Raw genomic sequence first — 18,730 nt, 5'->3', positions numbered from 1 at the left:
TTTGCTGACTGATGTGATCGTCTGACCAACCTCATAGAATTACAAACAGCCCCCCACCCCCCACCAGACACCCACTCACATCATTCCCAGACAACACGGTTCAACGACAGTACATATGACCTTTTGTGACATACGTGCTCTTTGAAAGAAGACGTAGAGGATGTGTGTATGTGTGTGGGTGTGTCTGTTACTTACTGATCTGGCAACGATCTCCCAGGGCCTGAAACTGGGCACAGTCACACACTCCGTCCTCCTGACACCAGCCTCCGTTGAGACATCCACAGTACTCTGGGACAAACACACACTGATGACTTTATCTGTGGAGGGCTGTCACGGCGGACATTGTGTGGGTGTGTGCGCGTGTGTGCGCGTGTGTGTGTGTGCGTACCTGAGGAGGCGTCTCTGGCTGTGTGGTTGTGAAGAACACCGCGAGGAAACGTCGCTTCCGACAGAAGAGGCCTAAAAGTCTGGAGGGAAACCAATGACGAAAATGACCGAGATCAAACTGTAGTCTCACCGTCCATCTTGTGGCTTGACGTGTGTGGACCTAATTCTGCGTGTTCATGGTTGTCTGCGTGTAGGCTCTTCAAAGAGGGCTTTGTGCTGCCTCTGGTGTTGTGTGTATGAGGGTGCCCTGACCTCCACTAGTTCTCTTAGGTATAGTGTACCAACCTCCTCCCCAAGGAGATCCCGTTTCCTCCGAAGTGCATTAGCCCTTCTGCAGTCACAAACACACACATTAGGGGGATAACAACTCAGGGGGAGAGTTAAGTGCACTTTACACCATTTAACAGCATACGTGCACACTATCACATTTGTACATGTGCGCACACACACACGCATACACGCACCGGGTTACATATACACAGGATGATGACTCCGGGTCAGATGTTAATTGTAAAAAAATGACTATTATGTGAAACCAGCAGAATAATACAGGACATTTAGGATTAAATCTGGAATAATGGAGATGGTTTTCACTCTCACCTTTGCAGTCTTCCCTCTGCCTCTGATAACTGGCTGTGAGCTCCTGAACAAAACAGATACTTTCCCCAATATTACACATCGCCGACTTTGGCCTAACAGTTTTAACGCTGGGGTCAAAATATTTTTCTTTTATGATTATGGAGCGGGTAATTTTGCTAGGTTGTTAAATTAGAAGGTAAACTGTTCACATCAAATAAATCTCAGTCAAAGTCAAAACAATGTATTTTCTTCATAAAAGACATTTCTTCGTCAGAGCAATAAAAGCAAAACTCAAAAAGTCAGTGGAATTGAATAACACGTTATTTTTTATGACGGCGCTGTTTACCCTGCATAAACTGAATCTTGTATACTACTTGACAGACTTACCCTCTCTTATAAGCAGTTGAAGTATTGATAACGATAGAAGAAGAAACTGTTGTTCTATACGCTTTACGTTCATCTCAGAGTCCAGACGGAGTCCCACCGAAACATTAACGGTGCATTGCAGAGGACCAGGGAGGTGGAGGAGGAGGATGTTTCTATCTTTGACCGATCTTCCCGCTGCTCAGATCCCAGCGCTCACAGGTAGACTATGTGGTCGCAATAGCCTCTTGGATGACGAGTGCAGTTCACCAGCGAACAGGTGGGTTCCGGTGAAGTCTACGACAGTTTCTATCAGATTTGAGAAAATGGCATTAAAGTGCGTGCGTTGTATCCAGACTGTTTATGGTCTGCTCAGCCTAAATTGGTAGTAGTACCTTGTTTATTGGAAAAATCAAAAAGTCCAAGTAAAAAAATAAGTGAAAAGTCTAATAGGCCTATCATTAGTAACTAGCAGTTCCAAAGCAACTATATGATATCCCTTCACCAGCTGGACTGGTGTGTCTACTTAACTAGATTGACCAGTAGAAATTGACCAGGGGATTTGAAAAGTATATCTTGGGCTGTTGTCGTGATCATGGAGTGATATGTCTCTCTCTGCTGGTCAGTGCTGTTAACTTCAATCTGGACACAAGCTCCATCAATGACCAAAGACAACAGTTTTGTAAGATAACCAACCTCCACAGGGGGAAATTGATTCTTGTTTATTAGCATGACATACACATTTATACTTCCCATATCAGTTTCACCAATGTGTGTGTGTGTGTGTGTATATGTGTGTGTCTGTGGGCCCATCAGAACACATGGGCATGTTATAAGGGGGGAGTGAAAGACAGAAGAGAAAAAGTCATGGAATCATTTTGGGCAGTTTGAGATTTATGGATTCCTTAATGGGGTGCAGGTGTAGAGTTAGAGGGTTATTTCTTGTTGGACAGTTCAGCATTGACTTCCTCCTCAGATTTCAAGACATGCCATTGGGCAATAGGCCTCCGGGGGTTGTCCAGCATGTCCGACCAATGGCGTAGCTCAGTCCCAGTGCTGGTACTCCCCAGAAAAACCTTCCCTATGGCGTCGTTTTTCCCAATCTTATCATAGTCCAACACCGTCACTGCTACTTGTACTTTCTAGAAACACACAAAAACATGCCTATTGTCATACACGACTACACACATGAACCACATGATACTGTGTGTGTGTGTGTGTTCTTACCGGCATCTGTTCTAATGTCACCTCAAAGCTGAAGGACTCGTTGTAATAAGGGTTCAGAGTGTTCTTCTTGGTGCTCGTTTTCTTCTTCTTCAGTCTCTTCCCATTCTGCAGCAGGTGGATCTTCACGTATGGATCTGAAACAGAGCACACACACACACATCAGAATGCCTTACCACGGCTCCACCTGGAAGAACCCAGCCCAGCCTAGCCTAGCACAGCCCTGCTCCATCTAGCCCAGCCCAGTTATGCTCTGCCCGACCCAGCCTAGCACAGCCCTGTTCGATCCAGCCCAGCCCAGCCCAGCTAATTCTGGGGGTGCTTATTACTTGTACGTTCTATCAGTTTTGAAGCAATGTACAGTGGACCTGTTCCATGGCTCACCTGACAGCCCGCCCACATCCATCTTCTTCAGGTTTTTAGCCTCCAGCACGACGACTGTCAGCTTGCCTGCTGTAGGAACATACCTTAAGGACAGGCAGATGTCACCTAAACGCTCACTCTGAGAGAGGGAGAAAGAGAGAGAGAGAGACCATGACCATGATCAGTGTTTGGTTTGCTGATCTTGTCACGTGACCACCTTCCTTGCGTGTGTTCACCGTTTGATTGACACCCACTCTCACCTCCTCCTTCTCAGCTTTCTGCACGTCTCTCCATTCTTGGGTCATGTGGCTGAAGTCCACACTGCTCATTGGTACCCTCACCGCACCAATCGCGTCATGTTTGGAGAAGCGGTCAAAGTCATACACGGTCATCACCAGAGTCCTGCCACCTAGCTCGGAGTACGGTACCTACACAAAAGGAACACATCCACATACGGAAATGTCATTACTGCATCTAGGAATACTGCCTTTTAAAGGTTAGGTTTCCGGGTCAAAGGTCAGGAAAGGGATAATAACCTTAAATGTGAAGTTCTCATTGAAGGTGGGGTTGAGGGTCTTCCTGTGGACTTTGGTCTCAAACTTCCTCTTCCTGTCTGGTAGCAGACACAGTTTAACATAGGGGTCAGAGCTGCCTCCCATGTCCATGGCTGGGAGGTCACACGCCTGCAGAATCCCTACTGCCAACTAATTAGAGAGAGGGAAGAGAGGTAGAGAGAGGGAGGAGAGGGAGGAGAGGGAGAGAGAGGGAGAGAGACGGAGGAGAGGTAGAGAGAGGGAGGAGAGGGAGAGAGACGGAGGAGAAGAGAAAGAGGGAGAGAGACGGAGCGAGAACAAAGAAAAGAGAACAACTTACATCCGCTGCCGTCGGAAGGATATCGATTGGACTCAACTTCTTGTGTACAGTACTATATGTGTGTGTGTGTGTTACCGTGTTCTCTGTAAAGTTGTAATCCAGCGAAAATTCCAACTTCCCCAGCTTTTCCTCCTCTTTGGGCTCTTCTTCTTTATCACTCTTAGTTAATCCTGTCTCTCTGTCGCCCTCCTCCTTCAGAGGCTAGAACAGGCAGGCACACACACACACAATTAGCTCCAAAAGGATACATCACGACTCATGAGACACACCCACTACCCACAGTCTTGTTACGTCTTCACAGTTGTCACAGGCTCTGGTCATTTATCTGTTCTCATTTGAAGGTGACCAGCATGTTTTGTTTACGAGTCTTCTTTGGTTTGAATGAGCCCTAGAAACCTACAGTACCGGAGAGCATGAACAAGGTCCATTACTCTTAACGCACACTGACAGCTTTACGCATCCCGTACGCCCCATGTGTCGGGACTTTGATACATTGCAAGGGCAACGCATCTGCAGGGAGTTTGTCTGCGTGTGTGCGTGTGCGTTTGTGCGCGCGTGTGTGTGTGAGATTGAGCGTGTACTACCTCAGTCTGGCCTCCCTCCATTTCAGTGTCCATGTCAATGCCACTCTTGCCCTTCTCTTTCCCCTTCTTCTCCTTGTCCTTGTCTTTCTTCTTCAAGCACTTCCTCCACACACACACGCAGCATGACAGCACCAGACACACGCTCACCAGACAGAGAGCAGCCACAGCCCACGACGGCACTGCCGGCACACACAAGATTGAATACAGTGTGTGGTTTTACTTGACAGAATCTAGTAGAATCACATATCTTCCGTTGCTTTGTCATCTTCTATCATCCACCCATCTATCAATCAATCCATCAATCCATCTATCTATCTATCCATCCATTCATTCACTCACCAAAACGATCTAACCCCAGTCATGGGTCTATTCTGATTGCTGGTGCCCTGTACTCACAGTGGAGGTGTTGTATCTCACTCATGAACTTCCTGTGGTCCTGTCCTCCTGGCTGGCCCCTCGCAGATTCTGGAGTTGCGGTGCCATTGGTGGGCAGGATGGGTGTCGTGAAGGGGCTGGGAACAGCCGGAGCTGCACGACGATTGCCTGTCATCCCTTACGGCCTGTCAATACACACAGAAACAAAGGGATCAGTACACAAACCTTGTGCCTGTATGGATGTGAGGTTGGATAGTAGATGATTGTGGGGTAAGGACTGTACTACTGGATCACTAGTGCTTCTTTAAACCTACAAACGTACACTCACACACACACACACATTAAAATACACACACATGGGCCAAGGGAAACACACAGTTTCCAGGGATGCTAATGATCCCAATGCATCTGATATAGTAAATATGATGTGGCTAAAGATGGTATATGACTGATGGTATCAGATGGCCTCTCCTGTTTCTGCTGCTCTGGCACTATTGCCTGAACACAGGATACACAACCCTGCTCCCTCCCCTCAACCTGCTGACAGAGGAGGGGGGTTGGGGGTGGGGGGTGGTGGGGGTGAGGACGGAGAGGGCATCATGTCTTGGTCTGCTTTCTAGCATTCTGATGTTCCGTGTTCCCTCAGAGGTCATGTTCCGTGGACAGCAGAACGGAGGCATCGGGGGGGGGTAGCTAAAGGGGAGTCACGATGTGAATGTGTCTAAGCCCTTTCAGACACTGTATGTTTTGTCACAATGAACCTCACCCCAGTGATGATGCTGATACTACATCTGTAGGTTGGTACGTACGCACACATGCATGCATATACACATGCACAAACACACACATACATACACGCACGAGCACACACACATAGACATGCACACAAACAGACACACCAACACACACATACTGCCCACATTGATTCAATACCCACTGATCCTACCACATTCTGTCATTTAGCTCTGTGTTGTTTATTTTTTATGAAACATTTCAACAGAGCAGAGTGTCATAAAGTTTCCCTGTTCTGTTCATTTATGTCAGGTATGTCATCATTGTGATGTTTTAATGTAACTATACATTTCTGTGAAATATTACAAGGCTTTCAAAGCAAAATGACGTAGTCTTTGTCAGCTAAACTCTATATTAATGTTGACAACTTATATTTTATTTTATGCCCACTTTTATTCTATTTTAGTGTATTACACTTATTACTTCTAGTTTTAGTATAGTTAGACCACATATTTAAATGTAAGATTCCTATATGTTTATTGTATGCACCTTCCTGCCAAAGCAAATTCCTTGTCAGTGCAAACCTTCATGGCGAATAAATCCCATTCTGATTCTGATTCTGACAATATTGGTAAGATAACTGGTAGGATAATGAGCACAATTCCTGACAACAAATCTCCCTAAAACAAAATTAAAAGCCTATAATCACTGACTCACTAATAATGACCATCCCCTACCCACACCCTGTTCCAAACAGACCACACACCCTGGACAGAGATCCAGTTTAGAAAGATAATAAAGCGGAGGGCAGCTAAAGAGATGAAGGTAGAATAGAGAGAAAGAAAACATACCTGTGTTTGTGTGTCCCTGGTCTCAGTGCTGGCTTTCAGGGCTGCAGGGCAGGAGAAAAGGATGCCTCCCAGGTACTCTTCAGGCTGGAGGGAAGGAGGAAGGGGTGGGGGAGGGGAGGGGAGGAGGAGAGATGACAGAAGTGGAGAGGGCAGGAGAGGAGGGAAGAGGGCGAAGTAAGGAGGAGTGGCAGTCTCTCTTGTCCTTTGTTTGCGTCCCGCGTTCGGCACAGACATGAAGACAAGGAGCACAGGTGTGGGAGCTCGTGACAGAGAGAGGGAGGGGGAAAGGGGTGTGAAACAGACAGGGATGATGATTGGGGTAGCATCATAATATAGGCACCTAATAGTTGGTTGTTTGTGCACCCTCTTTGTTGAGTATGCGTTTAAGTGTGCTTGATGTGTGTGTGTGTGTGTGTCCTGATGTGGTTGTACGCCTTTATCTGTCCACTTACAGGTCTCCAGGGATGGTTGAGCTCCATTCCTCAATGCCCCACCCACCTCTTGTGACCTCTACCTCATTCCTATAGGTCAGCCTCTTTAGGACAAAGATGAATATTCATGAGTTTGGTGACATAGCTTTTTATGGGCTCGTTAGCATAGTGAGACTTCAGCAGGGTAAATCATTTACATTCAGACAGGACTCTCTGTTTCTCTCTCTCTCTCTCTCTATGTTTCTCTCTCTGTGTGTGTGTGTGTGTGTGTGTGTGTGTGTGTGTGTGTGTGTGTGTGTGTGTGTTTGTGTGACTGCAGACATGTCTCATATAGATGCTGTTGCCAAAATTAGAACTTTCGGATGTGGTTTCCGCAGCAACACAGGGATCATGTTCCAACCCCACCCACCCCCCCTCTATTTCACCTTGACCAGAGAGATAGTGAACAGGCAGACACAGATAGATACAGTGATGGGAAGAGAGAGAGAAAGAGAGAGAGAGGGAGAGAGAGAGAGAGAGAGAGAGAGAGAGAGAGAGAGAGATACAGAGAGAGAGAGAGAGAGAGAGAGAGAGAGAGAGAGAGAGAGAGAGAGAGAGAGAGAGAGAGAGAGAGATACAGAGAGAGAGAGAGAGAGAGAGAGAGAGAGAGAGAGAGAGAGAGCAGTCCAAAGACCACACCCCGTACATGCAAAGAAGCATACACAAATACACACAAGACTGTGATCATGGAGTTGTGGTGGGTCCTATTATTATCTCCCTGGATAAGACAGGTATCACTCCTGCACACTAGAGGGCGATAATGCAACATACATGTTGTGACCAGCACCTCTCCATACGAAGAAGAGAGGGACGCTCGTTTCTAGGATACTGAGTGCTGGAGTTTTATACGTGAACAACAGGTGAGTTTATGAATGTAACAACAAGGGTATTGCCAGTGACAGAACAATATATTTCTGTGTCACTTCTCATTTGTGCTATAAAGATCGCCCTCGTCATTCAAAATAAAATGTCACCTTTCCAGAAGACTGCAACGCGTCCCTAGTTAAGTTATCCTAGATGGCTAGTACTAGGTACTACAGAACTGTGCTTTACTGAAGCATGTGAGTTAAGTAACCTAGCCGTAGCTAGCTATTATTAGTTTAGAGTTCATAGGCTTGTCTTGTATTTGCAAGTTACAGTAGCCAAGTAGCTACATACAATTGACACGGTGGAACTTAAAAACTATATACAAAACTGAACTAAAGCAGATTAAATGATATGCCTTTTTTTTTATCTGTGAGATACATTTGCTACTCATTAGCCATTCACCATACCTAGCTTTGTCTTGAGTTCTACACTGTGAACCACTGTGCAATGGATAAACCATCTGCCTGTATAATATGTCTGCATCTGTCTGTGTAGACTCTCTGGTCTCTGCTGGCCTCTGCTGGTGCTGGAAATGCTACCGGCAGAACGTCTCCATCTGCGGCATGTGCTGCAGACCGTGTCGGTCCTAGAGGCAGTGGTCCTCCGCAGCTTCGGGCCAGACGGAGGACAGCTTCTGTTCACACGCGACAGCGGACAGGTGATGCTGACACGCCACGGAACACGCATCCTCACGGCTCTACGGTTGGAGCACCCGCTAGCCAGGTACCGACTAGCGCGCGCACACACACACCCTCGGCACGCTAACATTTGGCTTCAAACATCAACACCAATGATCTGACTGCGCATTACAAATCAATTCGACCTGCGTGTGTGGCTGTTTGTGCTTTAGGATGGTGGTGGAGTGTGTGTGGAAGCACAGTGCTGCTACAGGAGACGGTTCAAAGACCTTCATCCTGCTGCTTAAGGCCTTGCTCCGGAAGATACACACACACACCTCTCAAGAACCTGGGGAGGGCGCAGCCGCCAAGCGACTGGCTGAGGAGCTGCTGGCGTTTGGGCTGGATGAGCTGGCTGACGTCATTGACGTACGAGTGAGCCCGTATTGCTCAGCCCTCTCTGAGAGGAAAGACGCTCCAGACACAAACACTCTGCAGAGTCTGATGGGAGGATTCCTTCACACCCGTCTCGGACGAGGCCACTGTGAAATCATCCAGCGGTTAACCTCTGAGATGCTGTCTCAGTGCGCTTGTCACGACAACCTCCTTGTCACGTCACTCAGTTTTATTGACGCACATTTCCCGGCACTGCACACGGCAATATCGGGCTTCCCCATTGGTTCCTCGCGTGTTATTGAGGGGCAGGTAATACACAGGGACTTCTCCACGCCCCACCCACCTGCCGATCACCGACCAATCAAAGTGCTGATGGTGACCGAGTCTCTGGAGCCGGAGATCCTGAATGGAGGAACTGTGCTGGAGTTAGACAGGATAGGTGGAGGGGGAACAGGAGTGGGCGGAGTCTTTGCCTGGGCGCAGAACAGGTTAGGGTGTGTGTTTGGGGGCCTGCAGAGTTTAGGCGTCACTCTGCTCCTCTCCTCGGTGAAACAGTCAGATGCGACCCTGGCTTTAGCCCGGCGAGCTGGGATGTCTGTAGTAGAATGTGTACCTGAGGACGAGCTTGCTCTCTCCGCTCGGCTCAGTGGGGCGGAGCCTGTGTCCGACTGGAGTCTGATTGGCCGGCAGAACGTTGCAGCGCTGACCTTCTGCCAACCGATCTTGCTGGGAGCTCACAGGTACGACAGCCACACACAAACACACAATGCAACACACACACACACTGCAACACACACACCTACAAACGCGCTGCAACACACACGTACCAAGATGGACAGGACTTTCTGTACTTTCCATGTCATCATGGACTTTTGCTTCTCCCCAGGTTTGTTCATGTGGGATATCCCAGGTCCACAGATGAGGGTCATATCCAGCCCCCCAGTCTGGTTGTGTGTGGTGCAGAAGACGGTCAGACCGACCAGTGTGTGTGTGCACTGCGAGATGCTTTCCGCATGCTACTGACAACCTTGGAGCCCATACGCGGGACAGGCACCAGTGATAGGGGGAGAACTCTAGACACACCCCACACCAGGAACACAAACAAAGACACACACACACTCAGGGAACCACCCAAGGAGGGTGTGTTGGTATCTGGCCGTGTCATCACCGTAGGAGGGACCTTTGAGTGGCTGTTACATCGCGCACTCCTGCACACCCAATCACACACTCTGTTAGATGCACACACCCAGTCACGCACTGTCTCAGATTCCCACACTCCTACACACACAAACATAGGTAGCCATGCCCATAGCAGGATACTGGCGGAGGCTCTTCTGAGCGTGCCCAGACAGATCTACTCTCACAGCCCTCATTGCTACCTCCAGGCCCAGACGCAGGCTCTGAGGTGCTTACACGATGGCGGTCGCACCATGGATGGTTCTAGAACGGTCAAGACGGAGTCGGGGTCAAGAGAGACGAGTTCTGGTTCTGTGTTTGGTTGTGGTCTGGAGTCAGTGGCCTGTAAATACCGTCTGATACTGGCCGTGCTGCAGTGTGTGAGGGTCCTGCTACGCACGGACGCCATACTCCACACACACACACCTTCACACACACACACTCACAGACATTCAAACACTCCCCAGCAGGATTCGGAGGAAGAGAACTGAGTCTGAATAAAGATACGCCGTCCCCGACACAGTCGCCTGTATTAGTAACTAACTTTGTGAGTGTTTTTCTACCAATTTAACAAGTTTGTATTCAATCCATTTTAGGTGATAAGCATCTGATTGCAGAGTGTTTTAATATCTTATCGCATGATAACGGTTCATGTTTGAGGTCCTATGATAAATTGTGTCAAGGACACAATGTATAAAGGAAACCATGCAGGATATGTGTAGTGAGGAAGGGTTTGTTTTTGTTGGCCGCTTGTGTTGGACTTCTCATCATAGCTCTTAATGTTATCAGCATTCCTCTGTCTTATCACTGACCTCCTGCCCAGTTTCAATAACACACACCATGGTTGTTACACACAACCCAAATCCACTCACACACGTCCTCACACTTTTGGACCCACACTGCTATAATCACTGTTATCAGGTCAAGAGAAGGGGTTGGCAGGGAGGGTAACACCCAGCTGTCTGCACTCCAATCACAGCACACTTCCTGCTCTCAACTCAAATGGCCAAAAGACCCAGCCAATCACAAAACTCCTCACGTAAACAACTCTTAACATGAAAGGTGAGTTATTTGCGTTAAACACGCACAGAGTTTGTTCCCTTGAATGTGATATGGGTTTATTCCTTAAGGGAAATGTCTGGAGATAACAATCCTTACCTTTGGTCTTCATGTGAGTCATGCTGTTCAAAAGAAATCTTGAAGACATAGTGACTCAAAGCAAGAGAATGTGTTTGTGTGTGTGTGAGAGCAGGGTAAAAGAGAGGCACTTAAGAGAGGTCAGGTTGTTATTTTCCAGCGAGTGAAAGGAAAGTCAGTGAAAGGTTGTTTAGAGTCCTTTCCAGGCCTAGGACATTTTTATTCTCATGCACGCACACTCACAACCCTCACACTGCCAACTCAACACAACCACAATGAGAGGTTTGGAGATTACAATTTATTTGGCTGTTACAACGTTCATTACAACCTTGTTTCTGTGCAACAAACAAATCGACCCAAACTGTGAGATGAACGGGACATTATAAAAGTGGACATCTTTCAGCTTACAAGAACAAACCAAATGCACCATTAACAACCTACAACTCGTTATTTAGAAATCTTTAACAAAAAAAAACAAAAAAAGTTATACAAAAGGAGTCAGAGGCTTCAAGGCATTTTTTTTTTTACAACGGCAGTAAGAGAAAGAGGAGAAGTAGGAATGAAGAGGTAGAAAAGGAAGAAAGGTGGAACTACTGGAGCGACCAGGCTGCTCCTCTACCACACACCACGGTTCACCACTGTTCACATCCTGACATCGTGTTGGCTTTTAGTCACCGTGCTTTGTTTCCATTCGTTTTGATTCAGGAATACCACTGGCCAAGTGAAGTGTGTTCTGACCTTAGCCAAGATTCTCCTGTCTAATCTGAATCTCAGTAGAGATGTACTGTTAATTGGTGTAAATACTGTAATACACTCACATCATCGTTGGACAATTATTAGTTTTGGACAGTTTGTGTTAATCATACAACATCAATGCTATTTATTCATACAGATTGGATGATCGTGACCTAATCTCCTGCGAAGAGGAGGTGACAGGTGCCATTCAGGCTCTCTACGGGCCAATCAACACCATCCTGCTTGATCAGGAGGGCGGGCCTTGATGCAGTGGAGATCACCTGATCTGTCAATCATGCTCACCTCTTTCACCACTAGCCGGAGCATAGTAACAAAGATCAGGTTATCGGCACGGCTCCACCCTCCAGAACAAGCAAAGTCTCCATTGGCTGGGGAGAGTCATGTGACCCTAGCAATGACATCATGCAACATAAAGAGTGGGAGCTGTGTGCGGCGGTAGGATGGTCATCAAACCACCTCCCGAGACTTCCTGATGGCACAGCACAGCAGCATGCTGAAGATCATCCCAAACACCTGGAGGAGAGCGGGGAGGGAGGAGAGAGAGAGGGAGGAGAGAGAGAGAGACGAAGAGAGAGAGTGGGGAGGGAGGAGAGAGAGAGGGAGGAGAGAGAGAGAGACGAAGAAAGAGAGAGTGGGGAGGGAGGAGAGAGAGGAAGAGAGAGATGGGGGAGTGTGAGTGTGGCTGTTGCTCTACCTGCCTGCTAGTGTGTGCCTTGGACATGATTGCTTGTGGACTATTAAAAGCTCACCATGACAATCCCAATGGTGATACCCACTCCTCCGATGATGTGTAGCTTGGAGTCAAACACTTCATCAATTGCATCAGGGCAGCTCTGAAAGACACACACACACGGTTCAATGCGGTTACTTAATAAGTTAACCAATTCAGCAGACACGCCGTTTGTGCCAAGCACTTAACAACAATCAACTGAATGCACATTTATACAGACGCACAGGGAAACTGCCGTGAGCTTTCACTGGCTTTAATAATGCAGTGTTGCCATAGTAACCTGTTGTGTGGCTGCTGAGCTGATAAAGCAGAGCCTGTCTGCAGTGGATGTTAGACTAGATAGCATAGGAGGATGGATGGTAGACAGGGGTTATAAATGAATGGATGGTAGACAGGGGGTAAGGATGGAAGATGGGGTGGGGATGAGTGAGGTATTATGGGTCAGCAGAGATACAGACTGGGTCTGGACCAGTAGAGAAAAGCCGGATGTCCACTCAGATGTGTAAGTCAAGTCTATAGAACCTATGCTGACGATTGCTGGGATTATTTCCATGTGGTGACAATGTTAGGAGATGGTGTGGGAGGATCATTCCATACCTTGGTGATCAGTTGCTCCAGGCCATCTCTTGGGGGACACGTGTCCTTTGCAAAGTCCCCAACAGTGCCGGTTGGACCACAGCAGTTCAACTGAAACACACACACACACATACACATTTTAATACTTCTGTTCTCACATTTACCTCACCATGCACTATTGACTTGACACCAAAATCCTACTAAATACTATTTCACCCTAAATTGCTTTGATGACCATCACAGAAGTTATTGTTTGATATATCGGTTATCAAAGTAGTAAACCAACAGTTTCCCCTGTGTCAATTTAAGAGTAGTATGTTTCTCCAACACCTGGGTTTCCCAGGGTTACCATCGTGACTGTCCCATGAGGGTTTCTACAGCCCACTACAGCTTTAAGCTTAGTTTGTAGGTTGACCCATCTGAGTGTGAATCCCTCGACTCACCCCAGTCTGAATCAGTCGCAGGGTCTCCTTCAGGGTGGCCTCTCCTGATTTCTCGTAATTTCTGTATGTGTCCATGTAGAACTGAGTGATGTCATCAACCACCTACACGAGAACAAAGGGGATGAAAGGGATTGTGATGTGACGTGGCCTACAGAAGAGGACGTGTGACACAACACGATTTGAGAGTGTTGGTAGTTTTGGGACCTTGCTTTGGTTTGAGAAGCCCCAGATTCCAGCAGCGACTTCAATGGCAAAGATGATGAGCAGGAAGCCGAAGAACTGTAGAAGTGAGGTACAGCATATTAACCGGGGGTTGTGAATGTGTGTGTGTGTGTATGTGAATGTGAAAGAGAGAGATCATTTGATGATCATTTAAACACAGCTAACCCCATTTTCAAAGGTCCCGCTTCCCAGAGAGATTGAGGGCGAGAGGATTAGAGAGGGCGGGAGGAAGGAGAGAGAGAGAGAAAGAGAGGGAGGGAGACATAATGAAAGGCAGCCAGAGGGGAGGGGATGAGAGATGAGAGACACTCATTTCTAGCCTTGAGTCATTCAGTCACAGATAAAACAGACTCCCACGGCAGATCTATATACTATATCTATATAGTACTATCTATATACTATCTATATACTTCTGTGGGCTCAGATCCCAAGTTTGTGTCTGGGTTCAGAATGACTTGTTGGTGTGTGAGAAATGCAGGCTCCTCCAGCCTTGACACATTTCAGTAACTTATAACGTCCCCATCACTGCTGTTTAACTGGTTCTCAGTTTATGAATGGGCTTTGTTGAACCTGGTTAGTGCTATAAGGATTAGGGACAGACCTGGCCCAATTGAGATATATACTGTATAACTTAAATGAATGACTTTATTTGAAGTGTATTTATGTTCTCACCAGCCCCAGCATGCAAGGAGACTCCTGGATAGCCCCACAGCATCCCAAGAAGCCTACCACCATCATCAACGCTCCTGCTGCAATCAGAATATACACTCCTACAAACACATACACGCACACGCACACGCACGCACACGCAGTTAGTTGATTTACCCCTCACTAAATGTTTCATGGCTAAATAGCTAAGCTTCCAACTAGACATTGTAATACACACACCAAGGGTGAAGATCAGGCCGTACCTGTGAAGAAGACATAGGGAGAGTCTGTTCCTTCAAACAAGCCTTTGGTCTTTGGGTCAAATCTCAGCCACAACCCTATGGCCAGCACAGCGGTACCTGTAAGCTAAGAACACACACATTCACACACACACACACACACATGATTATTGGTCATATGGCTTTCCCTTGGGCATGCACAGGTTTACAGGAGTCATGGCACTACACTGTGACATCAGCTGGGTGGTCTAGGTCAAGACATCAACAGTGGGACTAACTGGAACTGAGGTCTTCAGGCAGGCTCAACCTCTTAATCAAGTAAGACTTCAGGTACTGAGCACTGGCATAGGTACTGAGTACTGCCATAGCTCCATGAGCTGTCTTCAGCTCAGCGAGCTAACCATGCAGGTGCAGCCCATGAACGTGTGGAAAAAAATGCTCGATCTCCACTAAACCGTGTGGCTTCGATTGAGGTTCTGGGATGTATGTAGTATTTGTCAGTCAGTCGAGAGAAGTGATAACCAGAAAAGAATGACTAGATCAAAAACATGGTCTGTTGCATTGTCTTTCTGAGGCATGGATATTTTCTAACCCTATAAGGTCACATACATGTAAGTTTGACCTTCATTTAAATCAATACAGTAATGAAATGCATTGAAAGTACAATGAATAATATGACATAAGATCATAATAAGGGTGACCGGATACAAAGAGTTAGTCCTTCCATTTCCCCCCACACATGTTCAGCTATATGACAAACGCAGAGCAGAAAGAGAGTATGAAGACGACACAGGAAGGTACTCCATGGACGTGTCACAAACTTGAGGTTAATTGTAATAAAAAGCAGCTACTGTATTAGAGCCGGTCAGAGAATAGGCCTGATTACAACTAGCCACTCCCACAACCTCAGGCTGTAACAGGGAATGGGGGAAGGGGAGGATGTAAGAATCTACTGGCCAGGCCTGTGATGAGCGTAGTCCTCTCTCTCAAAACTGGATAGGGAGATTAGATGAGGACAAGAGGAGAGAGAAGCGAGGCACTGGTCATTTGTTCATGTTATGATTCATTCATTCAGCATGACATTCCGATGAACATGACTGAGCTTTCACCCACATTGTAAATTCATATATATTATAATTGTTCCACGTACAATTATTCACAGTCCTCGGATGCATGCTGCAATATTGGCACTAACTCAGCCACACACATACACACCCAATCACACACACAGAGACACATGTACTCACACGCACACAAATGCTCACACTGATCTGGTCACACATCCACACCAACTCACCCACTCACACACACACACACACGTATACTAAACAAGCTGTCTAGGCAGACCAATAAATCATTAACCCAAAGTAAGAGCACCACAGAGGGATGGGTGATTGATTGTGTGAAAGTATGTGTTTACGTGTGGGTGAGTGTGCGCATGCATTCAAGCTACTCCTAAGTTTGTGTGTTTACGTTCCATTGTTAAGGTAACATAATGTCGCAGAACAGACCAGACCACACATTGCTCAATAGCAGCACAGAGTGCAAGGCTATAGTGCAGCTATGTCTTTCCCAAGCACAGAAAGAGAATAGCCCGTTTACAGAAAAGATTGGTTTCTCTTTCTCCTTCTCACACACACACAGAGAGGAAAAAGCATTCAGACCTACCCAGAACAGTACGTTGAAGATAATCATTAAATACTTCACACACTTGATTCCTCCACCAAGCGCCATATCAGCAACCGATGTGTGAGATAACAGAAATTTAACGGCAACTAGCGGTAACTGAGCAACACAGATGTCTCCTATTGCAAAACGGAGAGAAGAGAATGAGGAAGTGGTAATAGCTGTAGAAAAGGAAAGTCTCAGAGAGTACAATGCCACGCCTCAATAAAGTCACCTGACACACCTCACCGCAGGTAGAACGCGCTGTAATTAGAACCCAAAACACACATCTAGGTGAACTGCTGAATGTAGTGTGTGTGTGTGTGTGTGTGTGTGCGTGTGTGTGTGTGTGTGTGTGTGTGTGTGTGTGTGTGTGTGTGTGCTAGAGCAGTTCAACCATTAGTGCTCGACTGGATCATGTTGGGACATGCAGATCATAATAATCTAAACCTGATGGAACCAGTTGAGTTGGTGCTGCTCAACATGGCTCTGTGGGTTAATGAACTGAAGATGTTCTGAGTGGATCGGAGTGACTGTGATTTGGTTAGACTACAGATCCTGTGTGATTGAGGGAAATTAGGTTAGCTTGGTAAATCTTATCAAGATGGTTTGACCTGCTGTTCTCTGATATCACTGTGAAACTGGCCAGTGCTCTATAAATTTACACAAACACCCGCACACACGCACGTACATTCATGCACGCACACAAACCCCCCTCTAGATTCTGTGCTGCCCTGTAATCGACTGTTTGCTGCTGGATTACTGATCTATCTATAGCTGTTCAGTGTTCAGATTAGAGACCCACTCAAACACGCTCGTTCACACACCCAGCACGCCACTCCCCTGCGGGCATTAAATATAGGCTACACCATCCATGAACGCCAAGGAGGTTATTTATTACGACTGACACATACTGTCGGCTGCGTTTAGTCACGACAACGCGCCTCTTTACGTCACGTGACTCAGAACAGACCTCCGAAATTATTTACTATGTACTCTGTTTGAATCCCCCCTCTTCCTTCCTCCCCCAACCCCCTGTCCTGGTCTGAACTAATGAAAGGCCGAGAGAACAAACTCTACGGCAGGCGTTGGAACTGGGTCACTCGGCCACTGGGGATTAGTCCACTAGTTCTAAGCAGACTGCGCGACCCCTCAATGATCAGGAAATGTGAAATAATGATCTTAAAATACAAACTTATAGCCTAAATATAAATAGGCTACTTGTTGTTAACCGACACCAGTGCCCCACGAACAGCTGCATCGCAACCTATCGTTCAATGGTTGAACAATACCCCCGAACAGTCACAGTCTGCTGTCCCACCTGGGATTGCCTAGTTTGTGTCCTTCACGGCAGAATGCAGACGCATGCACACACACACACACACACACACGCACACACACATACACATTTGTATCGCTTCCAACAATAATAAACATTACACTAGCCTACAGATTTGCTAATGCAATACGTTGCACAAGCAATGCTTACCCAGAAAATCAAATTAAACGCGAACATCAGATATTTGACGCACATCTCTCCTCCCGACAGCGCAGCCATACTGATACTTCTCAGATAGATCCTGAATGAGCTTCAAAACTGTTTGGGAAAGGGGCACAAGAAACCTCGTATAAAAATGTAAAAAGACTGTTTCCCTCCGCGCCACACGTAACGCTTCCTACTGCCGCTGCGCGCCTCTTGCTCTGCAATGAAGGTGCGCGTGTAGCGGTCCACGCTACGAGCGAGAAAATCATGGGCTGCATAGCAATTGCTTTCAGTCTGTATCTCTGTGGTTCGGTCTGTCTGTCTATCTGGTACACAGCACTCATTCTTTTTTTCTTTCTTTCTTTCTTTCTTTCTTTCTTTCTTTCTTTCTTTCCTTCCTTCATTCCTTCTTTCTTTCCTTCCTTCCTTCCTTCCTTCTTTCTTTCTTTCTTAGATTTCTTCTTTCCTTCTTTTCTTGCTTTCTTCCTTTTCTTTCAGTTAGAAACCCCTGTGTCCGAATTGTTTGGTAAATTGTGTGTGCTATATTTGAAATGTTATGTCAGATTTATTCACCGTTGTTGGATTTGCTAGACTCCATACATTAGATAACGTGCATGACGTCATCTCTTTCAGCGAGGAAGATCAAGGCATAGAATGGCAGAGATGATCCCCCAATCAATCAAACAGAATCAATTCGAGTTCCCTGCGATTAAACGATTAAATAAATTATGAACGGTCATATTTCTTGATTTTGTGCACCAATCGTGAATTGTAAAAGATTTTCACATGAAATTCGATGGGATGCCTCATTTGTTATGTCTGAAGCACAATTCGATTAGAGTAAGCTGTGTTTTAAGTGGTGAGTCACTGGTCTTTTGGAGTCCTGTTATTGTGTGAGATATGTGCGGTGAGTGAACATGTTTTCTGCCTAAGATGTTTGAGTTGGCAGTAATGTGTGTGTGTGTAGACTAATC

At 46.6% G+C, this 18,730-nt stretch overlaps 4 protein-coding genes across 7 annotated transcripts in view; 1 reads left to right on the top strand and 3 right to left on the bottom strand.

Moving 5' to 3' along the window:
- The window catches only part of otogl (otogelin-like), a 26,779-nt gene extending 25,353 nt beyond the window's left edge, over positions 1-1,426 (bottom strand). The window contains exons 1-5 of the mRNA XM_047033496.1: positions 1,421-1,426; positions 988-1,046; positions 640-718; positions 389-467; positions 196-288 (exon numbers count right to left, since the gene is read on the bottom strand). Of these exons, the coding sequence (XP_046889452.1) occupies positions 196-288; positions 389-467; positions 640-718; positions 988-1,046; positions 1,421-1,426 (316 nt within the window). The remainder of the gene's footprint in view (positions 1-195; positions 289-388; positions 468-639; positions 719-987; positions 1,047-1,420) is intronic.
- Positions 1,427-2,109: 683 nt separating this feature from the next.
- syt1b (synaptotagmin Ib) lies at positions 2,110-6,423 on the bottom strand. Its single transcript, XM_047034253.1, has 9 exons — positions 6,332-6,423; positions 4,770-4,933; positions 4,374-4,552; positions 3,865-3,990; positions 3,453-3,620; positions 3,177-3,344; positions 2,938-3,055; positions 2,557-2,690; positions 2,110-2,471 (listed from the first exon to the last, which is right to left on the bottom strand). The coding sequence occupies exons 2-9, from the start codon at positions 4,921-4,923 to the stop codon at positions 2,265-2,267; spliced, it is 1,254 nt and encodes a 417-aa protein (XP_046890209.1). The 5' UTR covers positions 4,924-4,933; positions 6,332-6,423; the 3' UTR covers positions 2,110-2,264.
- A 1,189-nt stretch (positions 6,424-7,612) lies between these two features.
- Positions 7,613-10,781, top strand: bbs10 (Bardet-Biedl syndrome 10). Its single transcript, XM_047034296.1, has 4 exons — positions 7,613-7,661; positions 8,164-8,391; positions 8,519-9,421; positions 9,568-10,781. The coding sequence occupies exons 2-4, from the start codon at positions 8,201-8,203 to the stop codon at positions 10,346-10,348; spliced, it is 1,875 nt and encodes a 624-aa protein (XP_046890252.1). The 5' UTR covers positions 7,613-7,661; positions 8,164-8,200; the 3' UTR covers positions 10,349-10,781.
- A 402-nt stretch (positions 10,782-11,183) lies between these two features.
- Positions 11,184-17,989, bottom strand: cd9a (CD9 molecule a). Of its 4 annotated transcripts, none has more exons than XM_047035086.1 (8): positions 17,763-17,987; positions 14,633-14,735; positions 14,394-14,491; positions 13,704-13,778; positions 13,500-13,601; positions 13,078-13,167; positions 12,500-12,583; positions 11,184-12,263 (listed from the first exon to the last, which is right to left on the bottom strand). In XM_047035086.1, exons 1-8 carry the CDS (start codon positions 17,829-17,831, stop codon positions 12,198-12,200), a joined length of 687 nt encoding a protein of 228 aa, XP_046891042.1. In that variant the 5' UTR covers positions 17,832-17,987; the 3' UTR covers positions 11,184-12,197. The 4 variants fall into 4 exon arrangements, with proteins under 4 accessions (XP_046891042.1, XP_046891043.1, XP_046891044.1 ...); XM_047035087.1 differs by lacking the exon at positions 17,763-17,987 and adding an exon at positions 16,277-16,461; XM_047035088.1 differs by lacking the exon at positions 13,704-13,778 and having other exon boundaries at positions 17,763-17,989.
- Positions 17,990-18,730: the final 741 nt, after the last annotated feature.

Source organism: Hypomesus transpacificus, chromosome 14 (assembly GCF_021917145.1).
Source record: "Hypomesus transpacificus isolate Combined female chromosome 14, fHypTra1, whole genome shotgun sequence".
Taxonomy (NCBI): Eukaryota; Metazoa; Chordata; class Actinopteri; order Osmeriformes; family Osmeridae; genus Hypomesus; species Hypomesus transpacificus.
The sequence above is the reverse complement of the archived record's forward strand: the minus strand, read 5'-3'. Positions and strand labels throughout refer to the sequence as shown.

Excerpts from the sequence above, each read along its gene's own strand:
- syt1b (XM_047034253.1), bottom strand. The coding sequence starts at position 4,923 with ATGACAGGCAATCGTCGTGCAGCTCCGGCTGTTCCCAGCCCCTTCACG. Across the intron at positions 3,991-4,373 it reads TGGAGGGAGGCCAGACTGAG|CCTCTGAAGGAGGAGGGCGA; the intron begins GTAGTACACGCT and ends TGCCTGTTCTAG. Across the intron at positions 2,691-2,937 it reads GGATGTGGGCGGGCTGTCAG|ATCCATACGTGAAGATCCAC; the intron begins GTGAGCCATGGA and ends GCTCTGTTTCAG.
- bbs10 (XM_047034296.1), top strand. The coding sequence starts at position 8,201 with ATGCTACCGGCAGAACGTCTCCATCTGCGGCATGTGCTGCAGACCGTG. Across the intron at positions 8,392-8,518 it reads TTGGAGCACCCGCTAGCCAG|GATGGTGGTGGAGTGTGTGT; the intron begins GTACCGACTAGC and ends TTTGTGCTTTAG. Across the intron at positions 9,422-9,567 it reads ATCTTGCTGGGAGCTCACAG|GTTTGTTCATGTGGGATATC; the intron begins GTACGACAGCCA and ends GCTTCTCCCCAG.
- cd9a (XM_047035086.1), bottom strand. The coding sequence starts at position 17,831 with ATGGCTGCGCTGTCGGGAGGAGAGATGTGCGTCAAATATCTGATGTTC. Across the intron at positions 12,584-13,077 it reads TGGAGCAACTGATCACCAAG|AGCTGCCCTGATGCAATTGA; the intron begins GTATGGAATGAT and ends TGTGTCTTTCAG. Across the intron at positions 12,264-12,499 it reads TCACCATTGGGATTGTCATG|GTGTTTGGGATGATCTTCAG; the intron begins GTGAGCTTTTAA and ends GCTCTCCTCCAG.